The following is a 23,459-nucleotide window of genomic DNA, read 5'->3' on the forward strand; positions in this document are numbered from 1 at the left end:
TAATTTTTTGCCTTTTCATTTTGTTAGTAGAAGGAAATTGTAAAATTTTATGTTTTTACATGTTCTTTTTTTTTTAAAGTCAATATATTCAAGTTCTCTTTATATTAGATTTTGTATAATTTAAGTTTCTTAATGTCTATCCTAGAAAAAATTCCTAGAGCCGCCACTATTAAGACACATTTGGTATGTGTAGAGGGGTAAAAAGTAAGGCCTATTACCAGACCAGGCCTGGCCCATCTGAGGTTATACAAGCCTAATTACAACCCATATTGACCAAATGAAGCATGGCTAGAGATGCATACCTAGCCCGCCAACGAGAACCTGTCTCCACCGAGGATATATATTGGTGCATGGGAAAACCCGCTTGCCGAACATGAGATTTGGCGTTAGATGCAAGTTACTAGGCAATCTTCTCAATGGCAGAGTTTAGGACCCCACCTCTAGAAAATGATTTGACAAGTATGAGTAGTAGCTTGGACTTATAGATCCACTTAGATCTTAAAGGTGGAGGGGCTCACACACATGTGGAATATTCCACCATCACGAGGGCTCCACTAGGTCTTAAAATGAACCACTTATAGGACCTCCCATTGCAGGCTTAATCAGACCCAAAATACAAATAAATTGGGGGTTCGGGCCCAACCAACCTAAGGTTGTTGGGCAAACAAAACCACACCACCACACTATGCTATAATAGATTATGTAATGGAATGCTTCATGTGTGATAACTATTTGATCTTTTTTTGAAAAGGAATGGGTTGAACAGGGAAATCAGATGGTTTTGCTACATGAGTGTGATTACAATAGCATACTATCCATTAGGTCTTGGCCTGCAAACATAGAACCAATGAGTCATAGTATCTATTCCAATCCCACGAAAGTACTAGTGGGCATTGAATCGGAGATGTAGGGGTTTTCCCCAAAATTGTGAGATTTAACACTGAGACTTCCACTGTTCCAAAACACTTAGGAGGAAACTCAATGATTACTAGTCCACCACCTTCTATGACTATCTTTGGTTAATGTATTTATTTCAAGGGGGTGTATAAAGCTATATTTTATCTCTAAGTTATGTTTTGATTTTTTTTTTTTTTTTTGAGAAGCATATTGTAGATTCTGTTAAAGAGAAGCCAAATCGGCTAGGATTACAACATTGAAGCGTGGAGGAACATCCTTCATCCACAAAAAAAAAAAAACATGTGATATATTTAACATGTTTTGCAAGATTATGAGTTATAAAATTGCCTTTATAACGAATGTGAAAAACGAATCTTACCAAAGGATTCTACAATCAACTTTGTTTCAAAAATCAAAATTTCTTTAGGAAAGCTAGAGAGTCTTCTTCATCTTTCAACGAGTTGATGATAATCTCCGAGTCACTCTCAAAAACCTCTAATGAAACTCCAATTTCTAAATGAATGGTTTAATTATATTAATTAGAACTGGTCATAGAAAATGCTCATGCTTCCATAGAAAAACAAAACTTGATAATCTTCATCGGTTAAAGAGTTGGTGTTTTTTATTTTTTATTTTGGGATAGGGTAAGACTAAAGAGTTAGTGTTGATTTGACTAATAAAGAAGATTTTATTTCTCGACCCTTTTGAAGGCCAGTTTGGAAAATTTATCTAAGAAGTTTCGATTAGAATTTACAATTTAATTAGGTAAGGTCTTAGAAATGGACTCGTAGCTGGAATAGCAATGTAAAACATGCAATCGTTCCTTCAAAAGAAAAAGAAAAAGAAAAAGAAAAATATATGCAGTCAAAAACAAATTTTGTCTTTATAGTAAACGTAATGTTAGACACCCTTCATCACGGGGAAGAGATATTAGTTGTTAACACTTAACATCACAAATTCACACAAGACAACTAGCAAGCCATGTGATTTGAATAAATGCAGTCTCGGTGCAACACATTATGTTTTCATTTATAATCTCCCAAACCAGGAAGAGAATATATATGAAATTCTTTAAAAAAAAATAAAAAACTGGATTTCAATTATATTTTGATATATCGAACTCATTTTTTTATATATATATTTTCAAATTATTTGTCAAAAATATTGATGATGCAAGGAAAATCAATAGACTGGATGCTTCGGATTTGAAAGGACCACTCGCTCTCTAATGGCCTGAAAAACAAAGGAAAACGATCAAAGGTGACCGGGATCGCCGGCCAAGAACCCTCCGATGGTAAAGTCAGTTTTCTCTCTATATCTTTGGAGTTCCAATTTCTTGGGAAAATGTTCAACGTACCTTCCATTGGTCTGAATGGCTATTTATATAGTGTCCTGGGGGCAGTTATTGAAATTGTAACCTCCCCTGAATTTCTGGAGGTCCGGGGTTCTTGGATAACTCCCATAACCACCTGACAGTTGCATTTTCTCACACAACGGTCATTGGAAATTATGCGTGTATTATGGAATGGTAAAATGTGCTTAATAATTCTAAGTGTAAAAGCCTCGTCCATGAGTCTTTACGTGGACGAGTCCTCTTGGGATGGGCTGTGCGCATCCTTTGGACGAGGGATGTAGCTTCGCTATCACCCAAGGACGGCCTTGTGCGTTACCCTCGTCTTGATGATAACTCCTGGACGGCTGCCGAGGCGATGACCGTCCAGGGACGGTCTGAGCGTCTTTATCCCTCATCAGTTGCCCCCTCGTCCAGGGGTTATGCAGCGTATTGACAGACTTTAGGACGAGTCTCTTCTTTTCTTTTTTCTCTCTCTTTTTTTTTTTTTTTTTTAGAAACGTTCCACGTGTCACACATCCATAGGGGGTTGGTCATGTAGGTTTACTTCTTCGAGGCATGTGCCACGCGTTCCCTTCTGATCAGTTCCGTCACTGCGATTACCGAGACTCTTTTACCTATAAATAGTGGTTTCCCTCTCATGCTCTTTTCACTTTTTCAAATTTTCTGCTTTGACACTCTCGTCCGTTGCTTCGCCTAAGAGTATCCTCAGCGTCCTTAGTGTCCCTCGTCTAGAGCCAGGTAATCTCTCTACCCTTACTCCAGCTTTCCTTTTTAAGTGTTAGGACGTTTTCAATGGCCTCATGTTCGTCTAGCGACAGTGTGGTCAAGGCCATAGACGAGTATCATGACTCCTCTAGTTATAGCACCTCCAGTGATGGCAGTAGTAATAGTGGCCACACAACCGAGGAATACACATCCGGTGTTCTTGGAGTTCCTGTAGAAACCTTCCAAGAGAGTATTAGGACAAGGATAGCCTCGGGGGCTGATACCTCGACAAGCGTCCCATCGTCCTCTCCTTTAGACGAAGAAGAAACAGTATATAGTTGTGCCATAGAAATTCCTTCAAAGACGGACGAGAAGAGGTTAGACGCTCTTAGGAGTTGGTTCCAGATTCCAGATGATCTGAACCTTAGGTTAGCCGTCAGAGGGGAGTGGTGTTGTCAACCCCGTTTTGGGATAGGTGTGTACGAAGCCTACCTGTTAGGGGGACTTAGATTTCCTTTAAATGCCTTTACGAGGGAGTTGCTTACCAGACTGGGCTTGGGGGTTTGTTAGTTTAACCCCAATGCGTGGAGACTTATTGTCTCTATGCAAGTCTTGTGGAGGGAGGTGTTTGATGGGAACCGTCCTATCACCGTGGACGAGTTCTTGTATTGTTATAAACCCTCAGAGATAAGCCAATCTCAAGGCTTTTATCAGTTTACAGCTAGGGGCAATGACTGTAGGCTGATTAAGTCCTTACCTTCGTCTGACAGAAACTGGAAGACAGAATTTTTCTTTGTCTCTGGTTTCTGGGCGGGGTCTCCTATCGAGGTTGGTAGAGATACATTCCCTCCTTATACCGGAGAATTAGGGAACCTTCATCAAGAAGGTATGTTGTGTTTTTCCTTCACTCCTTTTTTTTTTTATTGATTTTGTTGTGTTTTATTTTTAAACAGTGGTCTAACCTTAATTTTCCTCTTCTTTTTGCAGCTGTGAGGCGTCCTCCTCTGAGTAAATTCCACCGTGATCGCGTCCACAGGGCTTGTCTATACCCCGAGAGAGATTTTCACTCGTTGGTGACCCTTCAACGTCTACATAGGTGGGGACTTGGTCCTGACCCGTCCGTCGAAGCCCTCGCGCACGAACTAACCGTCCGTAGACGTGAATGTTTTTATTCTTTAAAACGTGTGTATTATATATATTTTTTATTTTGTTACTATAATTCATTTATTTGTTTTTATTTTTAGGAATGGCAACTATGAAGGAAAACAAGGGGAAAGAGGTGGTCGAGGAAGTGGCTAGACCTGAAGCTCGTCCTGCTGCTGGGGATAAGAGAAAAAGCTTGTCCAAGCATGTGGACTTGGCTAGCTTGCCCAGTCGTCGGGGGAAGAAGGCCAAGTTTGGGTCGTCCAGGCCCGAGACTGCTAGGCCTGATCCTCCTTCCCAGCCGCCCATCCCGGTCGTTGATATAGACTCGTCCACGCCTGTCAGCGTCACTCTGTCCAAGTCCCCAGCTCCTGATTCGTCCCAGCCTCCTCGAAGGATTTCTACTAATTTGTTGGAGAATGAGGATCTGGCTTGGGAACGATTCCAAGAGGTTGTGAAAGGCGAAGACATGGCTGCGTGCTATGACATGTCTTTGAAGGAGTTCGAGCACTCTGGCGTCCACGATCTCTTTAAGGTGACCATCTTGGCCTCGTCTTGGTTTAACCATGTTACCCAATGTTATTTCTATCTTTTGAACTTTCTGTTCTTCCATGTAGGCAATGTCGAAGTTCATAGCTGCGTCCAGGTAGGCCATAGAGATGGACAGGACGAGGATCCTTCTAGAGAAAAGAATAGAAGAGATCAAGAACGACTGTAGGACGTGGGCCGAGGTGGCGAACAAGGCCAAGGACGAGGCTAAGGAGTTGAAGGCTTTGGTGGGGGAACTGAAATCCGACGCTGCCAGGAAGGACGACCGTCTCGACCTTCTCCAAAAGAAGAATGACGAGCTGAGTCTTCTTCTTAAGAAAGCTAAGGACGAGGCAGTGGAGGAATTTAAAGCGTCCAAAGAGTTCATTGACTTGCTGGACATGAACTACGCAACAGGGTTTGAGGATTTTAGGATGGACGCTATAAACAACTTTCCCGGAGTTGACTTTAGTGCCATTAAACTCAACCTTGGAGCTGCTATAAGTTCTCTCATTCACACAGGCTCAAACGATGTCAACATCGAGGACGACGCTTCCACCAAACCAGCTCAGGACGACCCCAACATTGATGCCCCCCTTTCTTGAAGAAGAAATCTTTTTAACTAGTGTTATTGTTGTTTGGCTTTCTTTTTATTTATTTATTTATTTATTTAAAATGTATTCAAGTATAATTACCTCGTCTAGAGTGTTCTGGACGAGTTTATTAACAATTTCTTTTTAATGCTTAATTTATAAGGGTTTTTGGACGGTGGTCGTCTACCCTCTTTGGAGTAAAGAATATTTTCTTTATCTGTTACCTATTGTATGGACGAGCTTATACATTTGTTATCATTTATGCAATTGTCTTTTAAACAATGTTCCAAGTGTTGAAGGACCGTCTACACGATTTTTTTATGGACGACCCACTTAGGTCGATAATGACGACTACATTACTTTTGCTCGTCCTTTAGGCATTATGACTCGTCTTCTCGCAAGGAGTTCATAACATTTGTTTTACTCGGCTTGACTAGCTGCTCGCCTTTAGAATGTTATGCCTTAATGCCCACTTTCTTTCTTAGACGAGTGAGTCTTGCCCTTTTCTTTTTACTTTATACTCAATAAAAGGAAATCTTGGACGAGCATGCCTTAGCTTTTTCTCTTTGCTTTATCCTTGTCTCAAGGAATGCTTGGACGAGTATGCCTTAGCTTATTTCTCTTTGCTTTGTCCTTATTTAAAGGAAAGCCTTGGACGAGTATGCCTTAGCTTATTTATCTTTGCTTTATCCTTATTTAAAGGAAAGCCTTGGACGAGTATGCCTTAACTTATTTTTCTTTGTTTTATCCTTATTTAAAGGAAAGCCTTGGACGAGTGTTTCTGCGTCCGAAGATTTCTATTCGTCTTAAGCTTTTGCCCCTTCTGTGGGTATTATTATGGAAACCAGATCTATGCATCAAATACATAAGAAATCCAAACCATATTATTACATGAACATTGTTCACAAGCGTGGCACATGCTTATAAGCTAGTGCCTTATTAAAATACTTAAGAAAAATACATAACCTCGTCTTTCATAAGCTGGTCTGTAAGCGGTGCAAAAGTTTGAGAATTAGTGCACTTTTTATTCACAACACACCATAATAGTAGTAAGAACACAACAGTATATATAAGCGAACACACAAATCATAGCTGTAACTTTGCCACTGACTTCCCTCGTCCCTGCTTATCACTGATAGTACCTCCTCAGATGTTCCACGTTCCAGGGATGCTCTAACTTCCGCCCGTCCAGAGCTTCCAGGTAGTAAGACCCCTGCCTCTTGCAGTTGATTACCCTGTAGGGTCCTTCCTAATTGGGTCCTAATTTTCCACGAGCTGGGTTCCTGGTCGCCAATGAGACTTTTTTGAGGACAAGGTCCCCCACACTGAACCGTCTAGGTTTCACCATGGCATCATGTTGTCTGGCCATAAGGTTTTTGTACCTTGCTGTCCTTTGCTCCGCATCCATTCTTACCTCGTCAATAAGATCGAGGTCAAGACGAAATTGTTCCCCATTCTCTTTCTCCTGGTACTCCATCACTCGGTGACTAGCCATATGAACTTCCGCCGGCATGACAGCTTCACTTCCATAGGCTAGTTTAGAGGGGGTCTCTCCTGTCAGAGTTCGTACAGTCGTCCTATAGGCCCAAAGAACACTTGGTAGCTCGTCTAGCCATATCCTTTTTGTCCCCTCGAGCCGAGTCTTGATGATTTTCAGCAGGGATCGGTTTGCTACTTCTGCTTGTCCATTGGCCTGTGGATGGGAGGGTGAGGAATAGTGATTCTTGATCCCAAAATGATTGCAAAAGTCCCTAAAGGGCGCGTTGTCGAATTGACGTCCGTTGTCCGATACTAATACCCTGGGTACTCCGAACCTACATAGAATATTCTTCCATACAAAATTTTTCACGTTTTGCTGAGTGATTACTGCAAAAGGCTCGGCTTCTACCCACTTAGTAAAGTAATCGATTCTTACCACCAAAAACTTCATTTGCCGGGTTCCCATGGGGAAAGGGCCTAGGATATCCAGTCCCCACTGTGCGAAGGGCCATGGGGCCATCATTGGGGTCTGGTACTCTGACGGCTGTCTAGGTACATTGCTGTAGCGCTGACACTGGTCACATACCTTGACATAGGCTTTAGCATCTGCCTGCATTGTAGGCCAGTAGTAGCCGGCACGGACGATCTTATGGACCAGCGACCTTGCTCCTGAATGATTTCCACATGCTCCTTCATGAACTTCCCTTAGAACATAGTTTGACTCGTTAGGAGCCAAGCACCTTAAGTAAGGTTGGGAAAAACCTCGCTTGTACAATACTTCATTTATGAGGACGTACTTGGCTGCCCTGACCCTTAACTTTCTCGCTTCATCCTTGCCTTCGGGAAGCCTTCCATCTTTGAGATAAATCATTATTGGACTCATCCAATTTTCTCCTCCTTCTATCTGCTGTATGTCAGGGATGTCCATGCTCGGCATATATTGGATGTTGTTGTACTCGTCTGTAACCCCTGCTGAAGCTGCTTTTGCCAAGGCGTCCGCTTCCGTATTTTCTTCCCTGGGTAGTTGAACAAAACTTACAGCTGAAAATTTTCGTGCAAGTCGTTTCACTTTGTTAAGGTATTTCTTCATTCGATCTTCCTTAGTATCACACATTCCATTTACTTGGTTAATGACCAGCTGAGAATCTCCTCTGATTGTTATCGACTCCGCCCCTAAGGACTTAGCCAATTCCAATCCCTTAAGTAGAGTCTCGTACACAGCCTCGTTGTTGATAGTTTGATACTGCACACGGGCTGCATACTCCAGCCTGTCACCCTCAGGGGACTTCAGTATAACCCCAATTCCTCCTGCATACAGTGTGGACGACCCATCGACATTGATCACCCATTTCTTAACACTTTCGTCCTTGTCCAGCTCATCCTGGCTGGGGGTGAACTCTGCGATGAAATCTGCCAATGCCTGCGCCTTTATCGCACTCTTCGGGAGGTATCTGATATCAAACTCGCTAAGCTCAACAACCTACTGTACTAGCCGTCCAGCAGCTTCCAACTTATTCGTTGCCTTCTTTATGGGATGGTCTGTTAGGACGTTGATGATGTGAGCCTGAAAGTAGTGCCTCAGCTTCCTGGAAGCCGTGATCAGTGCAAGGCTAGCTTCTCCATCATCGGGTATCGTCCTTCTGCTCCTCTCATTGCACGGCTCGTATAATAAACCGGTTTCTAGATTCTCCCTTCTTCTCTGACCAACGCTGAACTTACTGCGTGTGGGGACACTGCCAAATACATATACAACACTTCCCCAGGTACAGACGGACTCAATAGCGACGCTGTCATGAGGTACGTCTTCAAGTCTTGGAAGGCCCTTTGACACTCGTCCGTCCATTCAAATGCCTTCCTTAGGACTTTAAAGAAAGGCAAGCACTTATCAGTAGCTTTCGAGACAAACCTGTTACAGTAGAGCGGCGGCCGTCCGGTTAAGAAGCTGGATTTCCTTGATATTTTTTGGTGGTTCCATGTTCAGTATCGCCTGGATTTTGTCTGGATTTGCTTTAATTCCTCTGTGCGACACCATGAACCCCAAAAATTTTCTTGACGAAACTCCGAAAGCGCACTTGCTTGGATTTAATTTCATGTTGTACCGCCACAATGTATCAAAAGTCTCTTGAAGGTTGTCTAGATGTTTGCCCTCGTCCTGGCTCTTTACCAGCAAGTCGTCTACATAAACCTCCACATTTCACCCGATTTGAGGACAGAACATATGGTTAACCAGCCTTTGGTAAGTTGCCCCTGCGTTCTTCAAACCAAAGGGCATTACCTTGTAACAATACAACCCTTGGCTCGTAATGAATGAGGTCTTCTCCTGATCCGCTTCATCCATCTGTATCTGGTTGTAACCTGAGAAAGCATCCATGAAGCTAAGCACTCTGTGACCTGCCGTCGAGTCCACCAATTGGTCAATGCGTGGCAATGGGTAACTATCCTTGGGGCAAGCTTTGTTTAAATCAGTGAAGTCCACGCACATTCACCACTTGCCGTTAGCTTTCTTGACCATGACCACGTTCGCCAACCAATCTGGATAGTAAACTTCTCGGATGAACTCCGCGGCGACCAACTTCTGTACTTCTTCCTTAATGGCATTGTCTCGCTCAAGAGCGAAAATCCTTTTCTTCTGACGCACTGGTTTCGAATAGGGACACACATTCAGGCTATGGGTAATGACGCTCGGATCAATGCCAGGCATGTCCTCATGACTCCATGCAAAGATATCGAGGCTTTTTTTCAAAAACCGAATCAAAGCGTGCTTTGCCCCCTCTTCCATGCTCGCCTCAATTCTAGTAGACTTCTCAGGCTAGTTATCGTCCAAAGGGACGTCTTCAAATACTTTAGTGGGCTCCGCCGCGATCCTTCTCCCGTCTATACTCATTGCCTGCATGTGCTCGTCCATGGCCAGCATAGCTAAGTAGCATTCTCTGGCGGCCAGCTGATCTCCTTGTACTTGGCCTACTCCATGCTCGGTTGGAAATTTGATGGACAAGTGGTAGGTAGAGGTTACCGCTTTCCAGCTATTCAAAGTTGGCCTTCCAATAATTGCATTATATGACGATGCACAATCAACAATGAGGAAACTTACCTCCTTGGTTATCTGCTGTGGATATGTTCCAACTACCACTGGTAATGTGATGGTGCCCACGGGTTGCACCTTCATTCCTCCGAATCCTACCAACGGTGAGTTCACTGGTCGAAGCTGATATCGTCCTAACCTCATTTGCTAGAATGCGGGGTAGTAGAGAATGTCTGCAGAGCTGCCATTGTCTATCAACACCCTCCTGGTCATGTAGTCAGAGATGAGTAGGGTGATGACTATCGCATCATCGTGTGGGTGGTGAAGTCGTCCTACTTCCTCGTCCGTGAACGTAACGGCCTGCTGGTCTACTTCCCTCGTCCTAGGCGGTGGCCCAGACAGTTGGATGTTCTGCACCACCTTCAAGTATGTCTTCCTTGACTTGGATGACTGCGCTGTCGAGTTTCCTCCTATAATTACCCTTATTTCTCCTAGTGGGGGACGTGATGATTCTTCCACCTTGGCCTTCATTTTCTCATCTCTTTGGTCTCGTCCAAGGAAGTTCCTCAGTTTTCCTTGTCTAATGAGATTTTCTATCTGCTGCTTCAAGTCAAAACACTCGTTCGTATCATGCCCGTGGTCTCTGTGAAAGTGGCAGTACTTGCTCCTATTACGCTTGTTGGGGTCTCCCTTCATTTTATCCGGCCACTTCAAGGACGAATCATCCTTGATCTGCATAAGAACCTGCTCTAGTGGCATAGTCAGGGGCGTGTATTGCTGATTCCTCGCGGAGGAACTGACCTTCTTACCATCTTTATCTTTCCTCTCGTCTACTCGAGCTTTCTTTGGACGAGGTCCTTGATCCGAATAACGATGGTGACCCGCTTCCAAGCGTTCTGCCCTTTTTCTTTTCTTGGCTATGATAGCGTTCTCAGCATTGATAAAATTCTGGGCCGAATGGACGAGATCGGCCATAGTCTGTGGTTCCTGTTCGTAGAGCTTATGAATGAACAAGTCAGAATTGACCCCATTGTGGAAAGCAGCCAATAATAACTTGTCATCCATCTCATCCACCGTCAAGGCCTCCCTATTAAACCGGGTGATAAAGGATCGCAAACTCTCATTTTCCCCTTACTCTATAGTTAGCAGACTAGAGGAGGAACGCTTGTGACGTTGTCCTCCAATGAAATTGTTGACAAACAACTTACTCAACTCTTCAAATGATCCCACCGAGTTTGGGGGTATCTTACCGAACCACACTCGCGCTGATCCCTTAAGTATGGTGGGAAAAGCTCTGCACATAATCTCGTCTGGGACTCCTTGTAGGTGCATGGTCGTCTTGAAAGTTGCAATATGATCGCAAGGGTCGCGGTTTCCATCATACGAGTCCAGAGAAGGCATTTTGAATTTTGGAGGTAGGGGGTGACTGTTGATGGAAGCCGTGAAAGGGGAGTCCGTTCAGTGAACCATATCATCCACTGGGTTTGCCCGCCTCATGTTTTCCCTCATTTCATCCATGGATTTTCTCATCTGGTCCATCTCTTTTTCCAAGTGTGGCACTTTTCTTGAAGCGGTACCCCTTGTCTGATCTTCGGACTCGACATTTTCTCCTCCACCTTCTTGACTCGATGCCCGCCCATCCGCGTGCCCATCTTGGCACTGCCTCCTGAGGTTGATCTCCTTATTCAACTCCTGATTCTGACGTGTCAGTTCTGCCATAGCGGCGGCCATGGATTGCATATGTTGAATGGAAGGCGGTTGCATGACAGGCGCTGACCTGCGATCGCGAAGGGGGTTGCTAGAAGCATCCCTACTCTCCTGGTGGCCTGGGCTTGTAGCCCTTGATCTTGTTCGAACCATTCAGCCTTTTGTCTGGGAAAGACTAATCCTTGACAACAAAAACACAGTCAGATGAAGAAAACAGTGAACAGTGCTCGTTTGTTTTTTTTATTATTTCCCACAGACGGCGCCAACTGATGATGCGAGGAAAATCAGTAGGCTGGATGCTCCAGATTTGAAAGGACCACTCGCTCTCTAAAGGCCTAAAAAACAAAGGAAAACGATCAAAGGTGACCGGGATCGCCGGCCAAGAACCTTTCGATGGTAAAGTCAGTTTTCTCTCTATATCTTTGGAGTTCCAATTTCTTGGGAAAATATTCAACGTACCTTCCATTGGTCTGAATGGCTGTTTATATAGTGTCCTGGGGGCAGTTATTGAAATTGTAACCTCCCCTGAATTTCTGGAGGTCCGAGGTTCTTGAATAACTCCCATAACCACCTGACAGTTGCATTTTCTCACTCAATGGTCATTGGAAATTATGCGTGTATTATGGAATGGTAGAATGTGCTTAATAATTCTAAGTGTAAAAGCCTTGTCCATGAATCTTTACGTGGACGAGTCCTCTCGGGATGGGCTGTGCGCATCCTTTGGACGAGGGATGTAGCTTCGCTATCACCCAAGAACGGCCTTGTGCGTTATCCTCGTCTTGATGATAACTCCTGGACGGCTGCCGAGGCGATGAGCGTCCAGGGACGGTCTGAGCGTCTTTATCCCTCATCAAATATAATTAATGATTTTTCTTTAGAAGAATATTCTAATAGAGGGTTTTATATGAAATAGAATTTAAATTCAATATTAAAAATTATATATTAAAATCGTAACACATAAAATTATAGGACTAGTTTTATATAGTATAATTTTTGAGTAAAATTATTGTGGGAGGAAAGTTAGTCTCAGACCCCAAGAAGGAATTGTCCTCTTCGGAAATGACATTGAGCCTTAATCTTAGGCTCAAGCTTATAAGGCATGAGTGGGATGCATCTCTCCCCGATGTGGGATTGAGCAAAACTTTGAGGATTAAGGCTCAATGCCATTTCCGAAGAGGACAATTCCTTCTTGGGGTCTGAGACTTACTTTCCTCCCACAATAATAATTTGGTCCCTAAACTTTACTAAAAATTTGTTTTTCGTCCCTAAACTTTAAAAAGTTCTTTTTTTCATCTCTAAACTTTGTAAAGAGTTTTTTGAATAGTATAGAGATGAAAATAAGGATGAAAAAAAGAATTTTTTTCAATAGTTTAAGGATGAAAAACAAACTTTTAGTAAAATTTAAGGACATAAATAAAACATTTTCAATAGTTTAAAAACGAAATATGAACTTTTCGATAGTTTAAGGACGATCAGGTGTGGGGGACAACAATTAAAATGGTCGAAGATTTTAAGACTGCAAATAATATTGCAGCAACAGGGAAAGAGAAGCAGACTAGACAATGGGGGCCTCCACCAAAAGGCTTTTTTCTCATAAATGTAGACGCCCATTTTTTGCGAGCCCAGCAGGGAGGAAAGCCCAAGGTCATGGACAAAAGAAAGTAGTATGGAAATGCCATTAAGCTAAGTAGCAGAAATGACAAATAATGGGTCTATAAAGCAAATAAATGGATCTTGAGGAAGTAAACAGGCCTAAAAAGGCCCGGAAGAAAGTAACAACAAACCCATGGACTCTATGGATATGGAAAAGTGAGAATGGGTCACAACTGTTACGGCAGACCCAAAGTAATACAAGTAAAGAAAGTAAGGGCTATGGAGAACCCATGAGCCCCAAGGGAAAGGTGAGAAGTACTTGGGCTGAGAAAGCCCAAGAAGTTAATAAAAGCCCATGGGAAACATAGAGTCGAAAAAGGGCCAAGGATGCCCAAGAAAGTAAGTAGGCCAAGGACGCCCAAATGAAAGTAGGTGGGACAAGGGAGCCCGCGAGTAGCAAAGGGCCCAGTGAAATTATTGGGCCTTCGGAGAAAGAATGAACAGAAAAAGTCTAAAGTGACCTAGCAGGCTTGGGTCAAGTAGACTCCACAGCAAGCACAACAGAAATTGTGTGACAAGAAGCAAGTAACAGGGGCTGGGAATAAAGGCATGGAACGACCCACAATCGGGTAAGGCCCGACCCTTAGAGGATGCAAGTCATAAATGAGGAGTCAGGCGAAACAGCTCACGCCAAAAGAAGCCAAAACGAGCAGCAGATTGGACGATTTGACGATCAGATTGCGGTAGACAGATGAGCAGCAGGCAGAGTTTGAATAAGCACGAAGGCAAGGCACGCGCAAGGCCCAAGCACCACCAGCCTGTACCCAGCCAATACAGGAAATGGTGAGGTCATGGGTCAGAGGTAAGGGGGTATGGTCTGGCGGTGGGGAGGGGGAAAAACCCATTATCGTGTTTCTTGCTCAAGCCCTTTTGGAAATAAATGTCCTGCTGGGATAACATACTACCCAAAAGAGGTAAAGCTGAGTGGGAACCACCAGGTGCATGCCGAGAGAGGTAGAGAGAAGGAGAGTATTCACACTGTGGTAGGTAAGAGTGCCATAAGAAGCAAGCAAAACGAAAAAAACTTATTTGTCTGAAGCGGAGTGGCGCTGGCTGGGTGACTGACCAGTCAATGATGGTCGGCAATGAAACTCACGCCAGACAAAAACGGTTAAGGGCTAAAATGGTAAAAGCCAAGCAAGGCTGGCCCTATATAAGGAGCCCTACTGTGCACGACTAGAGGGACGGTAACTTCTGTGAGATAATCACTGAAATTGCAAAAAACAATGGAGTGAGAGAAACAAGAAGAAGAGTGTAAAAACAAAAAGAAAAAGGAAAAAGAAACAAAAAGGATTAAAAGAAAAAAAATAAAAATAAAGAAGTAAGAGAGAAGCAGAGAGAATGAAGAGATTGGCATGCACCGAATGGGTTAATCTCCCTCTCCCCCTCTAATGCATGCCCTCTGGCAACGAAAAGGAACTTTACTCAACCCAAGTCATTTAGGCCCGTTCTTTCAAAGCGGCTAATTTCCTTCTCAGGGAGATTAGTAGCGTTGAATGAGTGGTTCCCCTTCTTGACGTTGATTCCGCAGGATGGTTTGACATGGCAGGCTGACTTTTATTTCTTTGAATACGCTTGATTTTCTTTGTTCAATACTTATTCTTCTGTTATCATTGTGTAAAGCGAGCACCCCTCATACGAGCCCACTGTCTGTTTTATTAAATCCTTATTATTTTTTTTAATATATTTGCCTATTGTAGTTAATGTAACAGTCTTGCTTGCCGAAAGCATACGATCAGGACTTGATCAACGGAGGCACTATTTGCTCACAAACCGGACCAGGAAGGTTTGCTCTCGGACCGATCACAACTCCTCGATCCAGAAAACTTTGGGCTTGGTGTAGCGGCAGGCGGTCCAGCCCAACACTTGCAAAAAAGGCCCACACAAACAAATTTTTAGTAAAATTTAAAGACATAAATAAAACATATTCAATAGTTTAGAAACGAAATATGAACTTTTCAATAGTTTAAGGACGATCAGGTGTGGGGGACAACAATTAAAATGGTGGAAGATTTTAAGACTGCAAATAATATCGCAGCAATAAGGAAAAAGAAGCAGACCAGAGAATGGAGGCCTCCATGAGAAGGCTTTTTCCTCATAAATGTGGATGGAGCAATCCCAGCTGAGGATGGTCATTCTGGAATTGGTATTGTCATCCGGGATTGGGAGAGTCAGATTATTGCAGTTGTTAGCATGCCTCTCTCCGGGAAATTTGCAGTAGATGAGGATGAGGAATGGGATGAGGACGGATTCGAGGGTGATTCAAACAACGATCTAGATGGTGTTGACCCCCCTATTCAATCCGTCATAGGTCTTGATGGACTTAGGAAATTCATCATACTTCCCTTGTGGATGATCAATGACTTCGTCTCTTCTATCAAACCAACAAACTTTAATACAATTAGGTAGAAGTATCAAATACCCATCCACATACCCATCCGTCTACCCTTCAAATCTGAGAAATGTTACTATAAGGGCTTTGAAGACGTCGGAGTGTATGAACAAATGCTGAAAGCAGGACTGCAATTCCCTTTGAACGCTCTTCACCGTCGCCTTCTCCAATACTTAGGGCTCGCCGTCACCCAGATCTCTCCGAACACTTCGAGAGTCTTATTGGGTGTAGAGGTCTTGTATGGGGTTATGTCAAATGGAGCGCGCCGGTTGACAGTGGAGGAGTTCTTCCATTGCTACTGCCCATCCGAGATTACCCAATCTAAGGGTATGTACAGTTTCCTGCTGAGGAGTCCATTGCTAAGGTTAGTTTGCGAGACCCCAGATTCCAATAGGAATTGGAAGAGCCAATATTTTTTCATCCAGAGGGATGACTAGATGTGTCACCCTGACAACCAGGAATACATGCCTGTTGACATGTGTGTGGGCCTTTTTTTGTAAATGTTGGGGTTGGGCCGCATACTGCTACACTAGGCCCAAAGATTTCTGGATCAGGGAGTTGAGACTAGTCTAAGAGCAACCCTTCTTAGTCCGACTTGTGCTCAAACAATGCGTAAACAATGCCTCATGGCAGGCAGAACTGTTACATTAACTATGGCAGGCAGATATAATAAAGACAATAATGGAAATTCCTTTAAGATTTAGATAAAATAAATAGTGGGCTTTGATAAAGAGTGCTCGTTTTGTGAAACAGCAACAAAAGGGTAAGTATTGAATGAACAACAATAAGCTTATTAACAGAAATAAATGTCAGCCTACCGCATTAAGTTACGCTACCAAGTTTAAGTCAAGAAGGGGAATCACCTCTTCAATGCGACTAATCTCTCTGAAGGGAACATTAGTTACTTTGAAGAGGATGGCCTAAATGACTTGAGTTTAGTGAGGTCCTTCTCCGTTACCAGAGAGCATGAGTTGGAGAGAGAGAGGGAGATCGACCAATTCGGTGCATGCCTACTACTCTATTCTATCTGTTTTCTAGTTCTTTCCCTGTCTATTCTCTCTTAATTCTTTCTTTCTTTTTTCTTTGGTTTTCTTTTACTTTTGCTATCCTTTTTAATTCTAGCGATTATCCCTTCAGAGATTGACTCCTCCCGCCATGCATAGCAAAGGCCCTTTATATAGTGCTAGTCGTGCTTGACTTTTACCATTTTAGCCCTTAACCGTTTTTGTTTGGTGTGGGTGTCCTTGCCGACCATCACTGACTAGTCAGTCAGCCAACCAGAGCCACTTACCTACACTGGCGCCGCCATTTCGCCTTACCAGACAAAGAAGGCTTTTTTGTTTGCTTGCTTGCCGTGGCACTCTCACCTGCCACGGTGTAAGTACTCTCCTCCTCTCCGTCCCTCATGGCATGCACCTAGTGGTTCCAACTCAGCTTTGTCTCTTTTGGGTAGTATGTCATCCCAGCAGGATATTGCCACCAAAAGAGCTTGAGCAGGAAACACGAAAATAGGTTTTTACCCTTCCCCACCGCCAGACCATACTCTCTTACCTCTGACCCATGACCTCACCACTTCCTGTATTGGCTGGGTACAAGCTGGTGGTGCCTGGGCCTTGCGCGTGCCTTACCTCCATACCCATCACAAACTCTGCCCGCTACTCATGTGTCTGCCGTGGTCTGAAGGTCAATCTGCCCGGTCTGCCGTTCATCTTTGACTTCTTATGACGTGGGTTGCTTTCCTTGACTTCTCATTTATGGCTTGCTTCTTTTAGGGGCCGGGCCTTGCCCGATTGTGGGCTGTTCCATAATTTTATTCTCAGCCCTTGTTATTTGTTTCCTGCCACACCACTCTGTTATGCTTGCTATGAGGTTTGCTTGACCTAGGGCCGCTGGGCCCCTTTGGACTTCACTATTCATTCCTTCTCTAATGGCCCAATAAACTCATTGGGCCATTTACTACTTATAGGTTCCCTCGTCCTGCCTACTTTCCTTTGGGCATCCTCGGCCCGTTTACTTTCTTAGGGCATCCTTGGCCCTTTCCATTTCTATGTTTCCTATGGGCTTTTACTAACTCCTTGGGTTTCCCTGGCCCAAGTGCTTCTTACTTTATCCTTGGGGCTCATGGATTTTCCATTACCCCTTACTTTCTTTACTTACATTGCCTTGGGCCTGCTGTGATAGTCGTGGCCCATTCTTACTTTTCTACATCCGTACAACCCATGGGTTTGTTATTTTTCTCTTCCGGGCTGTCTTAGACCCATTTACTTCTTCAAGGTCCATTTGCTTGCTTTACGGATCCATGATCCATTATTCCTGCCACTTGGGCTTTAATGGTATTTTCTATACCACTCTATTCTGCCCATGTCTTTTGGGCCTTTCCTCCTACTGGGCTTCTAATAAAAATGAGCATCTACAACAGGACCTAGGGTATAATGCCCTCATCTGGTAGGTATCTGTCTGTCTTGGCTTCATTTTTTTAATTTGGTTTAATCATTCTAACTGTCTCTTTCTGCAGCTCGAGACTGTCCAGAAGTTACTCTTGAGTGGTGAAGTTTTATGGAAAAGATCTTTAAGACCATTGAGCTGTTGGAAAGGACGTGGGCTAAGTTGGTCACTTTGGACACTCTCTACTGGCACTGCGACGATCCGAAACCCACAGTTGCTGCCCGCCGCTACGACGGACAAGTTCGCAAACATAAGTCTGTTACCCAATGTATGTCTTTTCTTGTTTTATAGTAGCCTCTCTGATTCTTACCCGTTCGTTCTTATGCAGAAATGGAAGATAGCAAGAGAAGAGCTTACATCAAGCAGCAGGCTGCTGCTAAGAAGAAACAGGAGGGGAGCCTTCCTCCTAAGACAGGTTTGGCTCATCCATCCACCAAAAGGCTGCCGTCCGAAAAATTGCACCGTCAGGCTAAGAAGCCTAAGGTGGTGACGTGGCTAGCTACCAGGCAAAATTCCGGCTCGTTCAAGTTGCCCCCCAAGCTTGGCCCGGGGAAGGGTAAGAGCTTGATGGTTGGCCCAGACCCCGTCAAGGAGAAACCGCCTGTCCTTCTTTGTGAGGATTCTTAATGCGCTCTTAAGCATATCACATCTATTATCAAGGACAAGGATTATGAGGATCTGGGCAACCATGCTACTGAAGCTATGGGGGAGATGGGTCTGTTTAACCTTGCATAGGTTTGTATCCGTCACAATACCTTTCCGTCGTGTTTGTTTATTATTTTCCTGATCTCAGCTTGTGGTTGGTGCAGGGGGTCTTGATGTTGAAGGGCTGATGGAGCGCTGCCTTTCCCATGAGACGTCACTGGAACGTGTTCGTGCGAAGGTGAGAGCGATGGAGGAGGAGCTAACAGAGCTGAAGGCCTGGAAGGTCCATCAGGACGAGATGCTCAAGTCGTCGGAGCAACTTCGGGGTGAGTTGGAGAGACAAGTTGAAGAGCTGGGAAAGGTTCTTGAGGATAAGGAGGATAGTCTCTATCGGGCAAAGGTGGACGCTATACAAGAGTATCAAGACTCTGATGCTCTTCTAAGTGAACTGGGCACCTCCTTTGCTAACGATTTCAACGATTGCCTCCATCAAGTCAAGGCTTCCTTCCCAAACTTGAACCTTTCGCATATTACCATTAATCCTAAAGGCCAGACTCCTGCCCACCCCGTTGACTCTGAAGGGACAGACAAGCTCTTTGGTGACGACCCCAGCGACAGCGAGGCTCAACAAGCTGATACAAGAAAGCCCGTCTAGGTTTGCACCCATCAGCGCGAGGTCCAAACGCTTGAGGAAAAGGAGGAGGAAACCCTCGTTGCCCAACAGTAGTTATTTTTGTTTTTATTTCTTTTTTTTTTTCAGATTTGAAAATGCTTTGGAGAACAGTATCTTTGTTAATTTTAACCGTTGCCTATCGTTTTGTAGGCTTTTATGTAGACATTTCTTTATAATATTTTGATTATATAGTATACCCGTCTACTTTGCGCTTGTCCTTGTGTGAACATAGTTAATCTTTTCATGGAGTGAATCCGTTCACTTTGCGTGGTCCACCCCCTTTTGGGTGACCCGTCCACTTCTAGGTGATTTCAATGGTTGTAACTCATTATTTCAGGATGATCCGTCCGTTTTATGGATTTAATGAATAAATTTCATCCTTTTTTGAGATAATCTGTCCACTTAGTGATTACAACTCTTCCTCTTTGGGCAATCCGTCCAGTTTATGGACTTAGTGAATATGTTTCATCCTTCTTAGGATAATCCATCCAGTTTATGCACTTGGTGAATAGATTTCATCCTTCTTTGGGATAATTCATTCACTTTATGGACTTAGTGATTAAAACTCATATTCCTTGGATGATCCGTTCAGTTTATGGACTTAGTGAATATGTTTCATCCTTCTTGGGATGATCCGTCCAGTTCATGCACTTGGTGAATAGATTTCATCCTTCTTTGGGATGATCCGTTCACTTCATGGACTTAGTGATTAAAACTCATCTTGTTTGGATGATCTATCCAGTTTATGAACTGAGTGAATAAGATTCTGTAGGAAAACATTCAACGTGTTCTGAATAAACTCCTCTTATTATGATAAATATGCAAGTAAAATTTGTTCATGAAAAAAATAAGAAAATTGCCCTTTAGGCTTCAAAAGTGTTGTAGATAATAAAAACTAAAGGGGGTAGACTGAAAAAATAAACTGGAAATAGGGAGTGCCGCCTGCGCCCTTATCTACTGGTAGTACTTCTTCAGGTTCTCCGCGTTCCATAGATGTTGCAACTTTTTTTCGTCCAGTGTCTCAAGGTAGTATATGCCCTTCCTATGCCATGATGCGATCCTGTACGGTCCCTGCCAATTGGGTCCTAATTTCCCCTAAGAGGGGTCTTTGGTGGCGCTCGTTACTTTCCTCAAGACAAGGTCTCCTTCCTAAAAGTCCCTGTGTTTCACCCGGGAGTTGTAGTGCCTGGCCATGAGGTTTTGGTACAGTGCTAACCTTTGTTCAGCTGTCGCTCTAACTACATCTACCATATCTAGCTGCAGGCGTATCGCCTCATCATTCTTCTCCTCGTCATAGTTCACTACTCTGTAGCTTGTGAGTCCTACCTCAACTAGGATGACCGCCTCACTGCCATATGTAAGCCGGAACGGCGTCTTTCCTGTAGGTGTCCTTGTCGTCGTCCTGTATGCCCATAGTATGCTCGGCAACTCTTCTGGCCAGATACCCTTTGCCCCCTCGAGCTGAATTTTGATGATTATCAGCAATGATCGGTTTGTGACCTTAACCTGTCCGTTGGCCTAAGGGTGTGCAAGCGACGAATAGTGGTTCTTGATCCCAAGCTATGAGCAAAAGTCCCTGAATGCGTCGTTGTCGAACTGTTTCCCGTTGTCTAAGACCAGGACCCTAGGTATACCGTACCTGCAAACGATGTTTCTCCATACAAAACTGCGTACATTCTTTTCCGTGATGGCAGCTAGGGCTTCGACCTCTACCCATTTGGTGAAGTAGTCTATGCCGGCTAGTAGGAATTTCAGCTGCCTAACTGCTGTAGGAAACGGTCCCATGATATCCAACCCCATTGAGCGAAAGGCCATGGGGCCGTTATTGGGGTGAGTTCCTCCGTTGGTTATCTGATGAGGTTGCCAAACCTCTGACACTTGTCACAAGTTCTCATGTATATCTACGCATCCTTCTGCATGGTGGGCCAATAGTACCCGACCCTTATCAGCTTGTTAACTAAGGACCGCGATCCTAAGTGGTTCCCGCACACTCCTTCATGGACCTCTCTTATGACATAGTCCGCTTCCTCAGGGATAAGGCACCTCAGGTACAGGCGGGTGAAACCTCTTTTGTACAAGATGTCTTTTGATCAATACGAATTGCGCAGCGTAAACCCTCAACTTCCCTACGGCTTTCTTATTTTCAAGCAACACGCCGTCCCTTAGGTAAAAGATGATTGGTTTCGTCCAGTTATTCTCAGTACTTACCTCTTGCACATTGACGGTGTTTATTATTGGTAAGTCCTGAACAAAGAAGAGTACTTGATTGGGAAAAGGCATATGTTCTGCTGATGCCACCTTGGCAAGATGGTTGGCTCGTTAGTTCTCCTCCCTTGGAATTTGAACGAATTTGGCATTGAGGTTGTGCATCCTATTCTTCACTTGTTCGAGGTACTCCTTCATCTATTCTCTTTTGCACTTGTAACTACCATTAATTTGACTGGTGACCACTTGGGAGTCGCAATGCACAATCACATCCGTGGCTCCTGCTACTTGTGCGAGATCCAGTCCTACTATTAGCGCTTCATATTTGGCCTTGTTGTTTGTTGTGGGGAAGTCAAGTCAGATCATGCACTCGACCTCGTCTCCCTCTAGGCTGCGGAGTACTACACTAACTCCACCTGCATGCTTATTTGACGATCCGTCCGTGTGGACCATCCATTGGGGATTCTCTCCTGCCCCTGCTTGTCCGTGGGTGTGAACTCTGCAATGAAACCAAAAAGAACCTGCCCTTTTATGGCCGTGCGCGGGCAATACTGTATGTCAAACTCATTCAACTCAATTGCCCATAGCGTCATCCGTCCAGCTGCCTCTGGACTGCTCATTGCTCTCAGCAGGGGTTTATCGGTCAAGACAACAACAATGTGAGGCTGGAAATATGGTTTTAGCTTTTGTGCTGTAGTTATCAACGTGAAAACGAGCTTTTCCATAGGGGGGTACCTTTCTTCTGTACAGGCTTCTGTACCCCATTTTCCTCCCTAACTAAGGTTGTGCTGACAGCAACTGAAGAGGCAGCTAAGTAGAGAAACAACTCTTCTCCAGGCTTAGATGCACTAAGCAAAGGTAGGGAAGAAAGGTAAGCCTTCAAGTCCTCGAATGCACGCTAACACTCGGTCGTCCATTCAAAGGCCTTTTTTAGTGTGCGGAAGAAGGGTAGACACTTATCTGTGGCCCTCGAGACGAACCTGTTCACTGCAGCAACCTTACCATTCAGACTCTGTACCTCCTTAACAATCTTTGGCAGAGCCAACTCCACGATGGCACATATCTTGTCTGGGTTGACCTCAATACCCTTTTGGGAAACCATGAATCCCAGGAACTTTCCTGCTGTCACACTGAAAGCAAACTTGTTCAGATTTAACTTCATGTTACAGCGTCGAAGGGTCTTAAAAGTCTCCTTGAGGTTGTCCAGGTGCCCGTCTTCCCGTACATTTTTAATCAGAATGTCGTCCACGTATACTTGGATGTTCCTCCCAATCTGGTGCGCAAACATCTTGTCCATCAACCTCTGGTATATGGCATCTGCGTTCTTAAGTCCAAATGGCATGACTTGATAGTAGAAGAGACCCTGGCTGGTGACGAAAAAGGTCTTCTCTTGGTCAGCTTCGTCTAACTTGATCTGGTTGTAACCAGAAAACTCGTCCATGAAACTCAGCAATTGATGTCTTGCAATTGAGTCCACCTAAATATCTATGCGGGGGAGCAGGTAGCTGTCTTTGGGGCACGCCCTGCTCATATCTGTAAAATCTACGCACATCCTCCACTTCCCATTGGTTTTTGTTACCATCACTACGTTGGCCAGCCAGTCGGGATAATATACTTCTTGTATAAACCTTGCTTCCTTCAACTTACAAACTTCTTCGGCTATGGCCTTGTCTCGTTCTGGAGCAAATACCGGCTTCTTCTGACTGATAGGGGAGAAGGTGGACGATACATTCAATTTGTGGACCATGACCGAAGGGCTGATTCTAGGCATGTCTTTGTGGCTCCAGGTGAAGACGTCTTGGTTTTTCTTTAGAAATGATATCAATGTCTGACGGACTAGTGGGCTCACAAGAGTGCCTATCCTTGTCATTCGGTTGGGCATAGAATCATCAAGGGGTACCTCTTCTAACCTCTCGACCGGCTCTAACCCCGTCCGACGTTCTCCTATACACATCATTGGCAAATGGCCATCCATCTATAGCATGGCGATGTAACATTCGCGTGCCGCTACTTGGTCT

The 23,459-nt window shown here is 44.2% G+C and overlaps 2 protein-coding genes across 2 annotated transcripts; one reads left to right on the forward strand and one right to left on the reverse strand.

The window, feature by feature from the left end:
* The first annotated feature begins 3,926 nt into the window (after positions 1-3,926).
* LOC142623331 (uncharacterized) lies at positions 3,927-4,838 on the forward strand. The gene is made up of 3 exons (XM_075796729.1): positions 3,927-4,114; positions 4,201-4,634; positions 4,717-4,838. The coding sequence occupies exons 2-3, from the start codon at positions 4,203-4,205 to the stop codon at positions 4,747-4,749; spliced, it is 465 nt and encodes a 154-aa protein (XP_075652844.1). The 5' UTR covers positions 3,927-4,114; positions 4,201-4,202; the 3' UTR covers positions 4,750-4,838.
* Positions 4,839-20,385: 15,547 nt separating this feature from the next.
* Positions 20,386-21,051, reverse strand: LOC142624858 (uncharacterized). Its single transcript, XM_075798593.1, has 2 exons — positions 20,911-21,051; positions 20,386-20,697 (listed from the first exon to the last, which is right to left on the reverse strand). The coding sequence occupies exons 1-2, from the start codon at positions 21,049-21,051 to the stop codon at positions 20,386-20,388; spliced, it is 453 nt and encodes a 150-aa protein (XP_075654708.1).
* Positions 21,052-23,459: the final 2,408 nt, after the last annotated feature.

This window comes from Castanea sativa, chromosome 2 (genome assembly GCF_040712315.1).
Source record: "Castanea sativa cultivar Marrone di Chiusa Pesio chromosome 2, ASM4071231v1".
Taxonomy (NCBI): Eukaryota; Viridiplantae; Streptophyta; class Magnoliopsida; order Fagales; family Fagaceae; genus Castanea; species Castanea sativa.